The sequence below is a fragment of the Pezoporus occidentalis genome, unplaced genomic scaffold (genome assembly GCF_034315485.1).
Source record: "Pezoporus occidentalis ecotype Australia unplaced genomic scaffold, CSIRO_AGI_Poc_V1 ctg251, whole genome shotgun sequence".
In the NCBI taxonomy this organism is placed as follows: Eukaryota; Metazoa; Chordata; class Aves; order Psittaciformes; family Psittacidae; genus Pezoporus; species Pezoporus occidentalis.
The window spans coordinates 337277-356194 of record NW_026914406.1 but is presented as its reverse complement, the minus strand read 5'-3'; the positions used below and the strand labels follow the sequence as shown (position 1 = coordinate 356194).

Genomic DNA, 18918 nt, shown 5'->3' with positions numbered 1-18918 from the left:
GCCAGGGGCATCCCTACAGCAGCTCCTGTGGCCAAAACCCCATCCTTTGGCTGCATTCATCCCATGCCAAGGGCAGGAACACGAGGTCACCGTGTTCCTTGGGGCAACAGGGAAGCGAAGGCGCTCGGAAAGCAACTGCAAATGCCAAGACCGAGGTTCTTTGAGCCTTGCTGCAGTGCTAGAGGTGAACTTGGTGCTGCTGTGGCACAGGGTTACATGGGCAGGAGGTGTTTTCCTGCTTCGTGTTGAATTGGAGCCCCTCCCAGACTGGCCTTTAGCTTTTTCTTTCCTTATTTGTTGCCTTTTAACCCCCCTCCCCTCCGGAAGGACTTCCCCACAGTGCAGGGCAGGGGTAGGTGACGGGTGCTGAATACATCGCTGATGAGTAGCAGGACTATATACGTACAAAAATATATAGGTTTGAACACTTCAAACTCACTGCCCTTCGGTGCAGGAGAGAAGGGAGAAGAGCCAGGCCCTTGGAGAAGACATCCTCCATCAGCTTCTGTCCCACCACGACCCTCTCCTTCACGTGTATTCCCAAGGACCAAATCGATCCCTGTTTCTCCAAGCTTTCCATTGCTCAGCTCTGCTTCTCCCCTCATTCAGGGCAGCCATGGGAGCAGATCCCCATCGTGTTGACTTGGTGGCAGAGCCCGAAGGGAATGGGGTGTTGTGCGTTGGTGAATGCCTGGTTTATGGCAAGCAGGGGAAAGGAAAGGCCGTGCTCAGGCATTGCTCTTCATCTGCAGGCCCTGTGGCTTGCAGAGGGCTTGGGACCACCACATCCTCCTGTGTTGGTGGATGCTCTCATCCAAATGACCTTCCCATCCTCTCCTCCCTTTCCTATGTGATAAAGGATGGAGCCCTGTGCTGATCCCTGCCTCTGCCAGGGCTGAGCTGCTTCCCCAAATCCAGAGCTAAGGTGGGAAACTCTTCCCATCCTTTTAGAGCCATTCAGGAGCTGTGACGGGGAGTTAAGAAACTGGGAACAGCCTCAGTCCAACCACTTCCTGCTCCTGTGTATTCTTCTTTTCCCCTCTAAAGCAAAGGGAAACCTGGACAACAGACCAAGGGTTGCAGGACAAGGCTCAGTCTCAGCTTTGCTGCTGGTCTCTTGTTTTACCAGCTACTGAAGCAGAGCTTGAGGGTGTGGGCTGAGCTTCTAAACTGAGCACCAAGGGCTGTACCAATGGAAAACCCGCAACACCACCAAGCTACCCGGCTCGTGCTGCTGTTCTTTTCCCTCTTCTGCTGCTCATGCAGGAAAACATGACCACAAGAACCACAAACCATCGTGGTGCACGTAACCCACGGCCTCAGGGGAGGATGGATGTGGGCTCTGAGATGCTGCTGTGTAATGACTGGAAGGCAATCAACACTTCTGGAGGGGAATGCAGTAACAGAGTTAGACTCCTGCACCAGGAGTCATGGAATGCTTTGGGTTAGAAAGGACCTTAAAGCTCCTCCAGTTCCAACCCCTGCCACAGGCAGGGACACCTTCCACTAGAGCAGCTTGCTCCAAGCCCCTGTGTCCAACCTGGCCTTGAACACTGCCAGGGATGGGGCAGCCACAGCTTCTCTGGGCACCCTGTGCCAGCACCTCAGCACCCTCACAGGGAAGAGCTTCTGCCTTGTCTCCAACCTGAACTTCCCCTGTTTCACTTTGAACCCATCACCCCTTGTCCTATCACTACAGTCGCTGATGAAGAGTCCCTCTTTGACACCCAGAACCCCCAACCTTGTGCGTTGACCAGTGACCAGGCATCACTCTTGGTTTCATTTCGCCCTTCCTCAGAGGAATGAGCTCAAGGAGTTATTCCTTTTCCTCTCCCTTCCCTTTGCATCAATACAAGGAGCTGCTGTGCCTCTCCTGGTCTCCTACTGTGTTCAGGATCCATCCCACAGGATGGAGCATCCCTTGGCACTGCTGCATCCCTCCCTCCCATCCAACCTGGTCTGGATGTGTTCATTTGCCTATGGCACAACTCAGGCTCTTGTGCGTTTCAGCCGGCAGTTTATGGGGAGAGGATGGAAACCGGATTAAAACTCAAGGAACAGGCTGATCTATACTCGATACCTGGGTGTTGGGAGGGCAAAGTGACAACTAAACGGCATGGGCTGGAGGACTGCCTAGCTCTACTTGCTCTTGGGACATGTGCTCCCTCTCCCACCCTATTGACATCTATTTCTCTTCATCTCTGAGTGATTCGGTAGCTGGAGGATGCAGTTGGTGTGGTTGGACATGGGATGGGAGGGGACACGCTTGGAGGAGACACCAGCAGCTCTCCTGGAGCAAAGCCACCCCGTGAGCCCATGCCTGGTGTGGGAGGTCCTGCTGAGCACCCACAGGTGATGGAGATGCTTGTCCAGATGTGGCCACCACAGTGGCTTGTGTTGACGATGCGCCCCAGAGGTGTCTTCTCGTGTCCCTTCTTCTTCCATGGCACAAGGGGCCATGATGAGTTCATGAGTGGATTTTTATGAGGTTTATTGGGAATTCCGCCTTGTTTTGGAGTTGTGTGTGTGCGTGCATGTAGGAATTGTGGGCTTCTTTTGGGGGGGTTGGTGGTTGGTTGTCTGCTTGCTCGAGTTCTGCATCCTATAGATGCGTGTCCTCCTCTTCCTCCAGGTCCTCCTTCATTAGCGTGTCGAGAGGCACGATCCAGCTGTCCCCCAGCTCCCCGTTGAGGTTCACCTTCTTCTCCTGCATCTCGGAGGAGGTCTCCATCACCTCCAGCGTGGGGTTGTCGTGGTACCCATTCTCCATGGTCTGCAGCTCCTCGGTCAGGCGCTGCTGCGTGGAAAGAAAACCAAGGAACCCCAATGAGGAACAGCTTGGCCGTGCTGTGTGTGCCACCTCGGGGCTGTCACCCGCCAGCTTACCATGACCACTGCCCCATATGGATGGATATAACCACATATAGAGCCTTTTGTGGTGAGGTTGAGGCTGGGGGCTGCGGTCAGTGCCAGCGCAGCGAGGGGATAGCATGGAGCTGGCAAGAGAGAGACTCTGCTAATGGTGGAAGGGAGGAAAGAGCAGCCAGAGACGTGTGGAAAACCTCCAGGAGCAGTTGCCAGCTTCAGCCTGGCCATGGCTTGGTCCCCGCTGGACCTCGGGAAGAGGCTGAGCATCGTTGCCTCACCCCAATCCTGCATCCCAGCTCCTGTACCCTTACCTACACTCTGTTCTCTCCCTCCCCTTTATGCTGTCCTTTTCTAGCTGCTTTATTGTTATTCTCCCCCTTGACCTGGGGCAAGATGCTGCCGGCCCATTTGCCCCTCCATAAACCACATCCCTCCTCGTTCTGGAGCTCATGGTGGAAACCAGGCAGGGAGAGATGAACCAGGCCCTGTGTCACCCTCATCCTCCGGTACACCATGCTTCAGGCTCCAACCCAGCCCTTCAGCCTCTGGTCCTTCCTAACTCTGCATTCACCACTATGGCTTCTTCATGCCCATCCTGCCCTGGAGCGATTCACCAGGGAGCTGCAGTCCTTGGTCAGCCCTTTTTGGGAAGCACAGGGCTCTCTGTGGGGCACCCCTGTTAAATTCCACCTGAATTCACAGCTTGATTCATTACAGCGCTCCTAATAAATGTCAGGAGACAGGAATGGGAGGGAATCCACGGAGAAGGAAAGGGATGGAGAAGCAAAACTGCAGCTTTGGCACTAGCAGAGGGGGGCTGCAAAGGTGCTGCGGGGGATCCCCTGGGTCCCTTTTGGCCAGGGACGATGGGATGCTCGAAAGCTTTTAAGGGGCTGTTTCACCCCATGGAGATGCTGGTACCCCAGCATGGATGGATGCTCAGTCAGCGCTTCCTCCCACCATGGCAATGCACCCCCCACAGCGTGCAGCAAGGGGAAGGGGTCTTTAAAGCTGGGCTTTAGTAGGCTTTAGTCCTGTTAAAAGCTACTGGATCCTACCAAGCACCGGGGGTGAGAGCTGGGGTGTTATGGATGCGGCGCCCACCCCTCCGATCCCTGTGTTGGAACTCACATTAAAGATCAGGGCCACATGTCCATCATCAAACCCGGGGAGATCAGGGTGGATGTGCTGGTTATTTCCAAGGTAAAACAGGGTTTAAAAGGGGGGAGGGAGGGAGGGAGGGAAAGGGTTGGAGAAAAATAAAAATAACAAAAAACTTTCAAGTCATTTTTTTGGACAGAAGCAGGAGGAAAACCAAAGAAACCACCCAAAAGCAAACGCAGAGAGGAGAAAGGGGGTTGGTTTGTCTAAAAACCTTTTCCTATGGTCTGAGCAAGAGCTGTGCTGAGGAATCATAGGTTAGGGTGGGAAAGGACCCTGTGATCATCCAGTTCGAACTGGCAGCCCCTTGATTTGGTTTTGATACCCTACTCTCTGGCTGGCCTCCAGAGCATCCACCAGGGCTGGGACCTGTTCCTCCGCACCATGTTACATGAGGGGCACACATTCCCATCACTAACATTATCCCATTTCTGGCTGTGTTCTGAACAATACATGGAAAGAACAGTGTTGTGTTTCTCCCTGTCCTTGCTGGGATGGTTTTCTCCCTGATCAGGGACATTTCAGGCATGAAACCACATCAGCTCCAAGGGGACCACAGCGGAGGTCAAACATCTACCGAGGTCTTGCATCCTTTCCCATTCCCTCCCCAGAGCATCAAGCCTTTTAAACCCAAGACTGACGCTGCATCCATTTCCTCTTTGCCTCCTGTGTTCACCTCTTACAGTGCGAACGCTTAAAGCAAAGGCTGCTTTATCCTTCGGCATCACACAGCTCCTGGGGCTGAGGTTGGGACCCCATGGGGAGGATGAGCTGGTTTGGGGGGAAATGACTTGAAATGCAGGGGTTTGCTTCTCCATCGGGAGGGTGGATAACCCTGGTTTGGCCTCATTTCTGCCCAACTTTCTGTTGCTGTCTCCCCTCTGGAGCTAAATCCTCAGCAAGAGCAGCAGAGGCTGATGCAAACCTTGGTTGTGTGGCAGAGCTCTTCCTACTCGCATGGGAATGGCCAGTCCTTGCAGGTGGATACTGCACTAAAATCACCCAAAACTGCTTCCTAAGGTAACAATTGTAATGATTGGGGTTTTTTTCCATGTCTGTTCTTCCTTAAATCCCGCTGCTCTGAAACTGGGCTCTGGTCCAGGTCTCCCAAAGGCTGAAGCGTGCGGTGTTGATGCCCTCCTGTGGCTGCTGTGCAGCCGCCCTGCACCCAGCCCCGGCACCAATGGGGAGGAACTGAGGTGGTGCTGGGCATCCAAAACTGCTCCCCTACTCATAGAAGTATTTTAAGGGTTTTTTGGGGGGTTGGGAAAGCCTTTCTCGTTGAAATTATGACCCAAAGATGCAGCTCCCCCACCCTGTATGTTGGGCGGCAGCAGGGATGGGTGCTGCTGGTTTTCATCCTGCCTCAAACACCCCCAGAGAGCAGTTCCTGCCCCTCCAGAGCACCCACAGCATTTATCATAGGATCCCAGACTGGTTTGGGTTGGAAGGGACCTTAAAGCTCACCCAGTTCCAACCCCTGCCACAGGCAGGGACACCTTCCACTAGAGCAGCTTGCTTCAAGCCCCTGTGTCCAACCTGCCCTTGAACACTGCCAGGGATGGGGCAGCCACAGCTTCTCTGGGCACCCTGTGCCAGCGCCTCAGCACCCTCACAGGGAAGAGCTTCTGCCTTATCTTCAACCTGAACTTCCCCTGTTTCACTTTGAACCCATCACCCCTTGTCCTGTCACTACAAAAGAACAGGACTTGAGCACCCCTTGAGCAACATGCAAGGACGATACTCGCTGGACAAGCCAGGATGTCTCTACCAGCAGAGATGGTAGCAGGGATGATCTTCATCTGAAGATGCCACCGAGTCAAAAAGCCCTCACGGTCCCCATCCCACCCCTATCCCGCCGTACCTGGTCCTTCTTTTGGGAGAAGCGCTGGTGGCAGCAGCCGTAGATGGCAGCGATCAGCAATAGGGAGCCAGCCAGGGTGACGATGGTGATGATCAGGGGCGTGCTGAACTCATCGGTGATGACCATCTCCCTCTCCATTCTGTCATAGGTGATGTTGGCGATGCCGAGCTGCCACAGAAAGGATGCGTCAGGCCTCGAGGAGGACTTCCTGCATCACCCACCCCGAGGGATGTTCACAGGGAATCCACGTACCTCCTCTAACTTGTCCTTCTTCTCCTTCAGCTCCTCGAGGACTTTTTCAGGGTCCAAAGGGACTGGGGGAAGAAAGAGGCTGCAATGAGCATTAGGGGAGCGGGGCAGGTTGTGCCCCCATCTCTCAGTCAATGGGTGACCCTCATTCTGGAGGAGGTGGATGGAGATGTGCATGACTGAAGCCAACTCTATCAGGTATCTCCAATGTTAGACAAGGAGCTGAGACCTCTGGTCCTGGAAATGGGATACCAGTCCCCAGCCCCGGGCTGTGCCCACACTGGTGGGGGTCTCCAATGGGCCATTTACCAGTGAGACCTGTGAGGGGCTGTAACCAGCTACTTGAGGCCATGATGAAGTGGTGCAGGATTAGTCCTCAGCACCCTACTGCCCTGCTTGTGACTGGGTACTGGAGGCTGGACACTCCCCCCCCAGCCCTTGTTCTGATGATGAGGAGGATGGAGCTGAGTCCTTCCTCCCCCTCCTGCTACAGCAGTGTGATGCCTGCATCTTCCCAACACCCTGGTACTAAAGGAGTGTTTGAGCACCCCTGTCCAAGCTGGATTTCCCCAAAGGGCTCCAGCGTGGGCAAGAACCCCAGGCTGGTTTGTGTTGGAAGGGACCTTAAAGCTCCTCCAGTTCCAATCCTTGCCACGGGCAGGGACACCTTCCACTAGAGCAGCTTGCTCCAAACCCCTGTGTCCAACCTCACCTTGAAGTCTCTATAATCTCTTGGGGAAGGATGTAATGTGGACACTGGATTTAAGCACTTTGGGAGGAATTTTTCCTCCTGGAGACTGCTCCCTGCCTTGACTCATCATGGATGAGAGAGCAATCTGATGCATTCACTGGGGAGCAAATCATTGCTGAGGTCATTGTGCCTCTCCAAATCCATTAAGGATAGGGCAGCCCAAGGACAGGAGCCCCTTATCTAAGATCCAGGATACCTCATTCAAGGCCAGGTTGGATGTGGTTCTGGGCAAGCTGCTCTAGTGGAAGGAGTCCCTGCCCGTGGCAGGGGGTTGGAACTGGGTGAGCTTTAAGGTCCCTTCCAACCCAAACCATTCCGTGATTCTATGACCCAAGAGCTGTGCCAAGCCTCAGGCCGCATCCCCACCCCAGTGTCCCCAGTCCCATCCCACTCCATGCAGGATCCTGGGATCATACTCACTGTGTATGACTGCGTGCACAGCCCAGTGCTGGGAGCGGGGCTCGCGCGCGCTCAGTGTCACCGTGCACGTCTCCCTGCTGGCATTGAACATGTGCTGGGCCGTGGAGCAGAAGCTCTCAAAGAAGGACACGTTGGTGCTGGCGGCTCTCCACTCCTCCTGCAGGGACAGACAGGGCTCAGCATGGTCCCCCCAGCCCCAGGAGCATCCCATTCCCATCCCATCATCAGGGATGCTGTGTCCATCCCCATCCTACCCCATCACCTCGGGTAGGGTGTCCATCCCCATCCTGCCCCATCCCCAGGGATGCTGTGTCCATCCCCACCCCATCACCAGGGATGCTGTGTCCATCCCCACCCCATCACCAGGGATGCTGTGTCCATCCCCACCCCATCACCAGGGATGCTGTGTCCATCCCCACCCCATCACCAGGGATGCTGTATCCATCCTACCCCATCACCAGGGACGTTGTATCCATCCCCACCCCATCACCAGGGATGCTGTGTCCATCCCCATCCCATCCCCAGGGATGCTGTGTCCATCCCCATCCCATCACCAGAGATGCTGTATCCATCCCCATCCCATCACCAGGGATGCTGTATCCATCCTACCCCATCACCAGGGATGCTGTATCCATCCCCATCCTGCCCCATCCCCAGGGATGCTGTGTCCATCCCCATCCCATCATCAGGGATGCTGTGTCCATCCCCACCCCATCACCAGGGATGCTGTGTCCATCCCCACCCCATCACCAGCGATGCTGTGTCCATCCCCATTCCATCACCAGGGATGCTGTGTCCATCCCCATCCTGCCCCATCACCAGGGATGCTGCATCCATCCCCATCCTACCCCATCACTAGGTATGCTGTTTCCATTCCCATCACATCTCATCACCAGGGATGCTGTATCCATCCTACCCCATCACCAGGGATGCTGCATCCATCCCCATCCTACCCCATCACCAGGGATGCTGCATCCATCCCCATCCTACCCCATCACCAGGGATGCTGTGTCCATCCCCATCCCGCCCCATCCCGCTGCACTGCCTGGAGGCTGCCCGTCATTTCCAGGGAACAGGAAAGGTTTAAGAGGAGTTTCTATACAAGAAGCCAAGCTCTTGGCTGACTTTCCTCACTGGGGCCTTATCTGGGAGCTGCAGCTTTTGGCGTTACAGGAATAGCAGGTTCCCAAGGGAAGTGGGGCAGGGAGGACCAGGGGCCATGGTGGGAGCAGGATAGGGCTGTGCAGCCATCCCTGTGCCCCCACGGGCATCTGTAGCCATCCCAGCCACCCACATTTCTACCCTCTGTCCCCGCCAACATGGGTCCCTGTCCTCCCCAGAGCTTCCCCATGGCTCCGCAGAGGCAAGAGGAAGAGTTTTCATTTCAGATAAACTGGAGCATCGCTGGAAGGGTTTAGCCTGGACATAGCTGGAGGGATGGCAGAGGGGTGGATGGAGCCTATTTTGCCTCTGAGATGTTCCAGAGGCTTTTTGCATCTGCTTGATGCTTTGTAGCAGCTGTAGAGACAATCACCAGCTGCATGCACAGGTCCTGTATGTGGTGATGCTGTATGTACAGCTCCTTTAGAATCCCAGACTGGTTTGTGTTGGAAGGGACCTTAAAGCTCATCCAGCTCCAACCCCTGCCACAGGCAGGGACACCTTCCACTAGAGCAGCTTGCTCCAAGCCCCTGTGTCCAACCTGGCCTTGAACACTGCCAGGGATGGGGCAGCCACAGCTTCTCTGGGCACCCTGTGCCAGCGCCTCAGCACCCTCACAGGGAAGAGCTTCTGCCTAAGAGCTCATCTCAGTCTCCCCTCGGGCAGGTTAAAGCCATTCCCCTTGGCCTGTCCCTACAGGCCCTTGTCCAAAGCCCCTCTCCAGGTTTCTTGCAGGCAAATCCCACCCAGTGATGCAGCTGGGATGGTGAGGACTCAGTAGAGGAGCCAGAGGGTAGTTTTTCCCTGTGCAAAGTGAAAGGACAAGCAAGGGCCATCAGTGTTCCCCAGGGACAGCCAGGGCCTCACAATGCTGAGCTCACCCTTGCACTGTGCCTAGGACCGGTCTTCCGCCCCGACCAAGTGCATCCTGTCTCCACCGCTGCTTCCCAGATGTTTAGATAAGATGGGGTGAGATTAGATACCTTCCTCATCCAGGCCTCTCCCACCCTTGCAGTGGAGCAGGTGGGATGCTGATGGATTGGAGTGAGCAGGACAAAGCATGGATGGTTTGGATGGGGCTTGGAGCAAGCTGCTCTGGTGGAAGGTGTCCCTGCCCGTGGCAGGGAGTTGGAGCTGGATGAGCTTTAAAGTCCCTTCCAGCACAAACCATTCCTTGACTCCATGAACCCTGCTGCAGCCCTGTGCCAGGGCAGCCCTTGGGCAGCAAGACAAGACCTTAGTGTGGCAGCATCCCCCTGAAAGCTCATCCCCAGCAGGACAGGGAGGAGAGGGCTATGGCTCAGGGCAGTGCTTTTATCATCTTCGAACGCTGGGTTGTGCTCCTACGCTTTAAACATCCTCCGTTTTATCAGCCCCTGCCTGTGCTGCATTTTCTGCTCAGCCCGAAAAGCCTCTCTGCATCCCCCTTCCCCAGGTTCTGCTGCAGCTCTGCCTTCACCCAACCCTTAATAACGCACTTCTCCTCCTACCACCCCACAGGGGAAGAAAACCCCCTTCAAAATGCATCTTTCTGGGGTAGGAAGTGAAATCAGATGCGAGGCTAAAACCCAGCTGAGCACTGAACCCCTTTGCAGTGGGCAGAGCCTAAACCCCTTCAGAGGCTGATCTGGAGAGATCTACCCTTTCCAGGGAAGGAAAGGGCCATGGGGGACCCCACTGCCTCCATCAGGGATGCCCCATCTGCAGTGCCCCGACCCTGGCAGCTCTCCCATCCCATCGCCGGAGCCGCTCGCATTCCTTGGCCCGAGTTGAGAGGCGCTGCCGAGCAGCTCGAATCCGGTTCCCACACTGGCGGGGCCCTAAAACCAACATCCCCGAATGAGGTAACGGCACTTGAGTCAACAAAGCAGCCCCGGCAGCTGGACGGGGCGAGGGGACCGCGACCCTGCACCATGAGGGGTCCCTCTGCCTGCTCAGGGACCCTCCTGCTGGCCCCACACTGGTTGCTGTCACACAGCAAATGCCCTTGGGCACGGGTCCGGGTGGTCCCACTGTTGGTTTTGCATGCCCTGGCTGGAGCAGGCTCAGCATCCTTCAGCTCAGCTCGCTGGGCACATCCATGTCCCTGCCTGGGACACGATGGAAGAGGAGGACGGCTCCCTGGCCTGAAGCATAGCTTCAAAGACACCAGCCACCCCAGAAATCACAACCTCTCACTTCACTTAACACATTTTGGGGTTGGGATGAGGAACACAGCATCTATCTATCTATCTATCTATCTATCTATCTATCTATCTATCTATCTATCTATCTATCAATGAATCAATCAATCAATCAATCAATCATCTATCCTTCTGTCTACCCTTCTATCTATCCATTGTTCTATCTATCTATCTATCTATCTATCTATCTATCTATCAATGAATCAATCAATCAATCAATCAATCAATCATCTATCCTTCTGTCTACCCTTCTATCTATCCATTGTTCTATCTATCTATCTATCTATCTATCTATCTATCTATCAATCATCTATCTATCCTTCCGTCTATCCGTCCATCCATCCATCCATCCATCCATCCATCCATCCATCCATCCATCCATCCATCCATCCATCCACCCACCCACCCACCCATCCATCCATCCATCCACCCACCCACCCACCCATCCATCCATCCATCCATCCATCCATCCATCCATCCATCCACCCACCCACCCATCCATCCATCCATCCATCCATCCATCCATCCATCCATCCATCCATCTATCCATCCATCCCAAGGCTGGAGCACCTGAAGCAGCAAACACCCCACTGAAGCTACACTTGTGAGCCACACCTTGGGAAAGTCATCCTATGGAATGCAAGACATCAAGCTAATAAGTTTCATTTAGAAACTCATCTTAATAAGTTTCATTAAGAAACTTATTAAGATCCTGTTGTAATCAAAGAAAGGAGAAGAGGAAAAAGGGAGGGTGGGGGAACATGGATCAAACTGTTGCGCATCACTTGAAGAGGAAGGATGTTGGGAACTAAGCAGACCATAAAACACCTTTAGTCCACAAAGTTGTACTAACCATATATTTGAGGGGTTTTGTAGGATTTACCTTTTCTTTTTGGCTTCTGGGGGAGTTTTGGGGAGGGTTTTTTTGATCTTTACATTTACTGCAGGTGGAGAAACCCAGTTCTTGGGTTCAGTCCCAACCATTTCCCTGGGGTCCCAGCATCACATGTGCTGCCCCATGCACGGAGTTGATCTGCATTGCCCTCCTCCCTCTGATGTGGACACATCCCCACCAACACCCATGTCTTTGATGCTTCTCAGGCCTCACTGTAGCTGAGGGAAGGGAGCTAACTAACAGCATTGTTAGTACAGTGCTGCCCTGACTCCAGCTCCCTCTTGAGCACCAGGACTGGATCCATTTCTGGAACACTCCTCCTTATAGCGCTCGCTTTCCTGTTTTCCCACGGCTTGTGAAACGCAAAGGCTTTTTTCACTTTGCTGTCAGGATTTGGCCAGAGCCTTGTTTACCGTCCCTACAAAGCAGGGAAACCAGATAGTGCCACTCTGCTATCTGCTCGGCTCGGGAGGCATCCGAATCTGTTGGAGCTCAGGAATACACCGAGTGGAACATTAACGTTGAGCGGGTGGGAGGTGTTTTGGCAGCCGAGGAGCGCGATGCGATGGGAGGATGCACCCTCGCAGGCTGTTTCAAGCTGTAACTGGCATTTGGTACTAACAATGCTTCGGGTCGTGATTGATTGTGCCCAGAGGAATTTGAGGGAAGCAGGGCAGCAGACTCGCTGGCTCGCCAGCACCCAGCGGAGCGGGCAGACAGGAGGGATGGAGGATGCCAAGCTGTGATGTCTGCACAGCGCTCAGCTCGGAAACACAACCAGTGCACTGGCACTTCCCAGCCAAACCATCCCTGCTGCCAAAAAGCCTCCCAGCACAGCTCCAGTGAAGCCATGGGGAGGAGAGAGCAGGTAGTGATAGAACAAGGGGGAATGGCTTTAACCTGCCCGAGGGGAGACAGATGAGTTCTTAGGCAGCAGCTCTTCCCTGTGAGGATGCTGAGGCGCTGGCACAGGGTGCCCAGAGAAGCTGTGGCTGCCCCATCCCTGGCAGTGCTCGAGGCCAGGTTGGGCACAGGGGCTTGGAGCAAGCTGCTCTAGTGGAAGGTGTCCCTGCCCGTGGCAGGGGTTGGAGCTGGAGGAGCTTTAAGGTCCCTTCTAACCCAAACCAGGCTGGAATTCTATGATGCTATGGCACTGGCTCCATCTGCACCCAGAAGGAGAAAGGAAGAATTAAACAGCAGCATGGTCATAAGGCACCCAGGTGCTTCAGGCTCTAAAATTAGATTTTATCAATCTATCTGATGAAATTTGTTTATGCATTCAATATGGAACTTGATGAGAAGCTGCAGGTTCAGACATTGCACAAAGCAGGGCAGGGGATGGTATCAGGAGAGGCCTTCCTGCCTTGGACATGGTCATCACAGTAATAAGCTCTCTCTTTGGAGTCATCCTCAGTGTTGCAGGCAGCACAGCTCAGAGCACCATCATTTCTGTGGGTGCACAGGCAAGGAGCATTTACACCAAGTAAAAGCCAAGCAGGAAGGTGATGACCATGAGACGGCAGGAGACCTGTGCTTCTCCTCCAGGAGCACAGTGGGTGCTGTCATTTTACAGCCCTAAAGTGGTTGTACTCATTTTGATGAATCACTCTCATCATTACAGGCTCACACGCTCAGGGTACCACAGGTTAAAAGCTGATCTCCAACAGCAACACAGCTGCTGTAGGGTTCTACATAGAAGTCCCAAAGGGTGGTACTCACACAGGTTTTAGCTTCTTTCAGGTACATGGTGGGCCAAGTATTTTGCACTTGGTCTTTACAGATGACCTGGAAGGACAGAAGAAAAGCAACTCTCACATCACTGACATGGATTGGAAGGAGAGTTGGTCACCGATACAACACACTACCCCAAATCAGGAGACATCCCAACCAAAGCTCTGATCCGTTTGATGGAAATGAGACAGATTTGGGAGCCCTTCACTCAACTCTTCGTATGCGGAAGGGTTTTCACAGGTAACTGACAGGGCTGTCTGCGGGATGTTGCTAATGCACTTCCCAAACCACATTTAGGATTTGCAGCATGGGGTAAAGCAGGAATTGGCTTGGACAGTGGGAAGATCCATGCCAGTGGGCCTGATGCAGTCCTACTCTACAAAAGACAAGTATCTAGGAGCAGGATCCCCTTCCTGTTGTAGCCTGTGTTTTGAGAACCCCTACTCTCCCAAACTGTTTTCTGCTAATAGCATCCATGCATGGTTTATGCTAACTGGATTCTTTGCCCTCTTGTCAAGCCCAAGTCCACCCCAAGGCAGCTTCTGCTCTACATAATGGTTCTCCCCCTCTTCCCAAATTAGACTTCTCCCCTGTTCAGCACCCAGACCATAATCCCCTTCGCCTCCATCCTCCATCCTCCATGTCTCTTCACTGGAAAGCAAGAGGAGAAAGGGGTTGGACTAGACGACCATTAAAGGTCCCTTCCAACCCAAACCATTCTATGAGTCTATGATCTAGAGTTATTTTGCTGCCCCATGTTCCCCTGAGGCAGATCTCCCTGTGCAGTGAGAAGACCTTCAGACTCCACATGTACATGGGACACCAGTTAAGCATTAACAGACACCACCATGAAGTGCCCACCTTCCCTTAGGCTTCATTACCTCATTTTGGAATGAAATGTTAGGGTGCTGGTGGCCAGGACTGCAGCTCGCTGTCTGGTCCCCCAGGGATGGGGATGATGGCTGTGCACTGGCAGGGCTCTGGTCAGCACTTGCAGGCTTGGTTGATGGATGACTTCTCTGGTCTGGGTCCCCAGTAGACACCAAAAAACAAGCAGACAGACACTGATACGGTACAGAGGATACAGGTGACACAGCTCCATTTGTGAAGCTCATGGTGCCGAAGCTTGGAGAGCTCTTTTTTAACTTAAAAATTAACTTTGATAAAGAAAATGTCTTACTGCTGGCTTTATTTTCTGCTGGTGAAACCCATCAGACTGTTGTGGAGAGGTGAACCCAAGGGCAACATAATGACTGTGTGTTGGTAGCTGGGGGATCACTTAAAAGAGGAGTATTGCTGGGGAAATGGGATAGCCCTCATTTCACTTTATCTAGAGGGGATTCCATAGACATTTCTCCAACAAACAGAGGCTACCTGAGCTCGTTACCCAGCTCTTGCAGTGAACGGAGATCACTGTGCAGTCCCACTGACAACTGCAGGCACCGCCATTAGGAGGGGATGAAAGCCCATAACCTCCGCTGGCTGCATCTCCATCAGCTATGAAGAAGCCCAGGGTAACGTGCTTAGAAGCAGTGGCTGGTGCTATGGGAGACAGCCTGGGGTGTCCTGCCTCCCTGCTACTCCCGAAGGGCACATGCCCCATGTCTACCAGCCCAATGGAGGTGCCTCAAATACCTGAGATCACCTCAGATGCCTTTGTTAAGGTCCGTAGCATCGTACAATGCAATGGAAGTAGGGCACAGAGTAAAGCAGCCCCCTGCCTCCCCAAATCCTTGTGAATAAATGGATCTCCATCCCCGAATTCCTAATTAATCTCTAACTGTTGACAAAGAGAATTAAAATGCTGCATCTCTTTCATGTCCTATTTGCTTTTGAGGCTACCTTTTGAGACTACAGAAAAGATGAGGGATATTTCTCTCCCAGACACATTCTGAAGGCTCCAGGAGATCATTCATTTCAAAGCCATCTGTTTCTATTGCCTTCTCTCACTTACCAAATGCAAAGGTTTTTTAGACCTCTTCATGCTCAACGCTTGAGGTCAAATTCGAATTAACACAATTTCATGTATCATCTTCTAATAAAGAACAGTCCTGTGGAGCAGGAGGGGAAAGAAACATCCTTCATGAAGACACCCCTTTCACCTCCTCACGCCTGCTGGCTTGCTCAAAACATGACATGGATGAAGCCAGTGACAGTGGTCTTGCATTAAGTGATGCTTAAGGCTGAAAGGGGATGGAGATGGTTTTCGAGTGGCTTCTGTACTGCAGGTAGCTGGAAATTGGGTCAAGAACAACATTGTCCAGGGGAAGTTAAGGAAGGGCCTCAGTGTCATCACAGCTTTTATTCAGGGCCAGGTGGGAGCTGATCCCACAATCCCACCCAAGTCTGGAAGGCTCCATGGAACCCTCACAGTCCCACAGTGTGATTCCAATGCTACCAGACAAAATGCCGACAGGGAGCCTAAGCTGTGCCTTAGCAGGACATTTAGGAACTAACATGACTCTGCAAAGCTCCAGAGAAAACACATTAATGGTGCTCAGCAAGATCCCAAACACCACATAGGCACTCATAATGCTGCTCAGACCAAAGTCAGCAGCCAAACCCCCTGCAGCGATGATGAGTATCCTACCTAGCTACTTAGACTCTCTAGAGCTTGTAGACTCAGAGTTTAGCCACAAAATCTCCTTAGTCATCTAAAGCTTATTTTCTGTGCATGCCCAGACAGCCTTCACTAAACTGTCAGCCGTACCAGGGATCTTCTGCAGTCAGCATTTGGGTGCTGTCAATCTGTTTCACCAGCTCTACAATGCCTACAACTCGTTGCTGCTGGCTCCTCTCTGCAGCCACTGAAGATCAAGTCATTGCAGTCAATGGTGCTTTGGGCACAGTTTGACCCATCCCAATTCAGTGTCTACGCTTTGGCAGTTGATTCATGCCTTGAATTTCATTAAATGCATTGACTCGATCTCCAGCAATGAAAACAGGGAGGTAAGCACCCAGCTGTCACAGAGACAAGGATGCTGGGAAGTCCTACAATGAGACAAGGAGATGACACCCCATAATGACAGGAAGTAGCCAAAGGAAAAGATCACAGAAAGGGAACTCCCAGCATGATAAATTAACGTTCTCATCTTCTGGTACCTGCTGCAGGAGTCGGTGTGGTGGCTGCCTCCGAGACCTTGTCGATGCTGCCGGATGGTGAAGTCAGAGATGCTTTACTAGTGGTGGGGGACGTGGATGCACCAAAAGGGGGAACAGAAATGCTGATGCTTCCAGGACTGGTGGAAAAGGCCAGTCCCTGGCCTGGAGAACTGGCAGAAGAGTGAGGCTGTTTGGTAAGAGATGTGGAGGAAGGGACACCGTAGTCCTTGAGCCCAGGGGAAGGGATGCTCCCTGGGACCCTGGTGCTCACAGTGATGGTGGTCACCTGGACCGAAAGCTGGCTTCCCTGATCTTTCACACTGGGAGATGATGCAACAGCACTTTCTATACTCCCTGTAGAGGCTACAGAGCTGCTCATGTGTGTGAGGACAGGACTTGCAGCAGTGGTGGGTGCTGAGCTCCCCAAGCTGGCTGCAGGGCTGATCTGCTGTGTGATACTGGAGGTGGCAGCAGGGGCGGCTGTTGAGGCTGTGGAGCTGGTTGAAGAACTGACCTGCTGAGATGCTTGAATTGATGTTGTAGAAAAGAGTGCTGGGTTTACCAAGTTGTTTGTTGGGGTGGCCCCTTGAAGTGAAGGGGGAGACATCGCAAGGGTGGGTGATAGGTTTCCTGGGTTGCTTACAGGGGTGGTCGCTGAAACTGTGGTGGGTGATATCACAGAGGCGTGTGTTGGGTTTCCTGGCTTGCTTGTAGTGGTGGGCTCTTGAGCTGGGGTGGGTGATGGCGTAGGGGTGTGTGGTGAGCTTCCTGATTTGCTGGCAGGGGTGGTCTCTTGCATCTTCGTGGTGCCTGTAGTCGTGAGGATCGGCCCAGTTGCTCCTGTGCTTGGAGGAGGTGGATTTGCATCATCCTGAGAGCTGACACCTAGGGAAAAGTGAAAACGCCAACATAAACTTTGAACTAAGGAAGCTACCTTTGGTTTACACCCAGAAATATAAGCTGACCAGAAACCATGAGTCATTCACTCAGGGCTTGTCTCATGCTCTCAAGACTTGTACCAAGTGCTGTGTGCTGGTATCACAGAATAGTTAGGGTTGGAAAGGACCTTAAAATCATCCAGTTCCAACCCCCCCTGCCATGGGCAGGGGCACCTCACACTAAACCATCTCACCCAAGGCTTTGTCCAACCTGGCCTTGAACACCGCCAGGGATGGAGCATTCACAACCTCCCTGGCCAACCCATTCCAGTGCCTCACCACCCTGACAGGAAAGAATTTCCTCCTTAGATCCAATCTAAACTTCCCCTGTTTCAGTTTTAGCCTGTTACCCCTTGTCCTGTCACTACAGTCCCTAATAAAGAGTCCCTCCCCAGCATCCCTATAGTCCCACTTCGCCGTGTCCAGCAGAAAGCAGAGCAGAGGAGGAGGAGGAGGAGGAAGAGGAAGCCTGAGAAACCTCCATGACAAACGTAGTCAAGAACTACAGGGGTTCAAAATCACAGGGCTTCAAAGAGGTTGGAGGGTGAGCAGGAGGGAAAGACCTCCTGGTTGCCAGCAGGCAGTTCTCCCTCAGATGGGAGGTGCACGTGGTAACCATCAGCTCTGGGCTCTTGTTGAGATTCAACCCAGGAAAGGTTCAACCAGTTTCTCCTCTATAGGAACCATGGGCTGCACTGAGCCACTTCATCCATAGATCTGTCTGCATTCCAGACAACAACCTGATCTGGGGAGGGTTGTGTTCTTCCATTTGATGGCTGTGCAGAAATGACTGTGTCCTTTTGCCTCATGTAACACTTGTATGTGATTTCCACTCCTCCAGAACAGGAATCACGCTTCCAAGGTTTGGTTTTCAGCCATATCCCAATGCTGCTTCTTTCCTCCGTGCTGGCATACCAGCAATGTATTTTCTCTTACAGAGCCTGTTTATTAGCACCGGTTGTGCTTCGGAGATCTGATGAAAGCTCTTGTTTCTGACATTCATACTGCTGGGGAAAGCTAACACCGTTAAGATGTGAGTTTAATTGAAACCAGCAGCATGAATTATTTGAGGAAACCCTGGGCTTGTGACAAAGTATCGGCACTACATGTACAGGAAAAAAGCTTTTGTGGAGGTAAGTCATATTTCCTATAAACAGGCCACTGTCATAGAATAGACAATCATATAGAACAGGTATCATAGAATCGTTTGGGTTGAAAAGGACCTGAGATCATCCAGTTCCAACTACCATCCTGTCTGTCTTGAATCCTCAGTGATGGTTGCGCCAAGCTAGAGACCAGGCATCCAGTTAGTGGGACAACCCAATAAATAGGGCTGTGAAAGCCTGTCAGAGGTTTGACAACAAAGAAGGTAAAAACCAGAAGAATAAACCCTTTAAAGGCAGAAACAATACAAAATAGATGTAAATAAAGGAAGGGTCAAAAGGAAGGTGAAGGAAATCCCCAACTGCTCCCGCTTCCTTTTCATGCCCCAGCCCCATCCCAGAGAGGCAGGAAGCAAACAGGCACCAAAGGAGAGGTAGAAAAGGCAATTCAATTCAATTTGGTCCAAAAGAGAAAGGGGCAGGCCCATGTTT

The 18918-nt window shown here is 52.7% G+C and overlaps 1 protein-coding gene across 1 annotated transcript in view; it reads right to left on the bottom strand.

The window, feature by feature from the left end:
• Positions 1–377: 377 nt before the first annotated feature.
• The window catches only part of PODXL (podocalyxin like), a 46836-nt gene continuing 28295 nt past the window's right edge, over positions 378–18918 (bottom strand). Inside the window, exons 2-9 of the mRNA XM_062623402.1 lie at positions 16386–17270; positions 14165–14307; positions 13272–13337; positions 7314–7470; positions 6146–6207; positions 5894–6061; positions 4000–4056; positions 378–2794 (exon numbers count right to left, since the gene is read on the bottom strand). Coding sequence (XP_062479386.1) covers positions 2603–2794; positions 4000–4056; positions 5894–6061; positions 6146–6207; positions 7314–7470; positions 13272–13337; positions 14165–14307; positions 16386–17270 — 1730 coding nt within the window. The 3' untranslated portion in view covers positions 378–2602. The remainder of the gene's footprint in view (positions 2795–3999; positions 4057–5893; positions 6062–6145; positions 6208–7313; positions 7471–13271; positions 13338–14164; positions 14308–16385; positions 17271–18918) is intronic.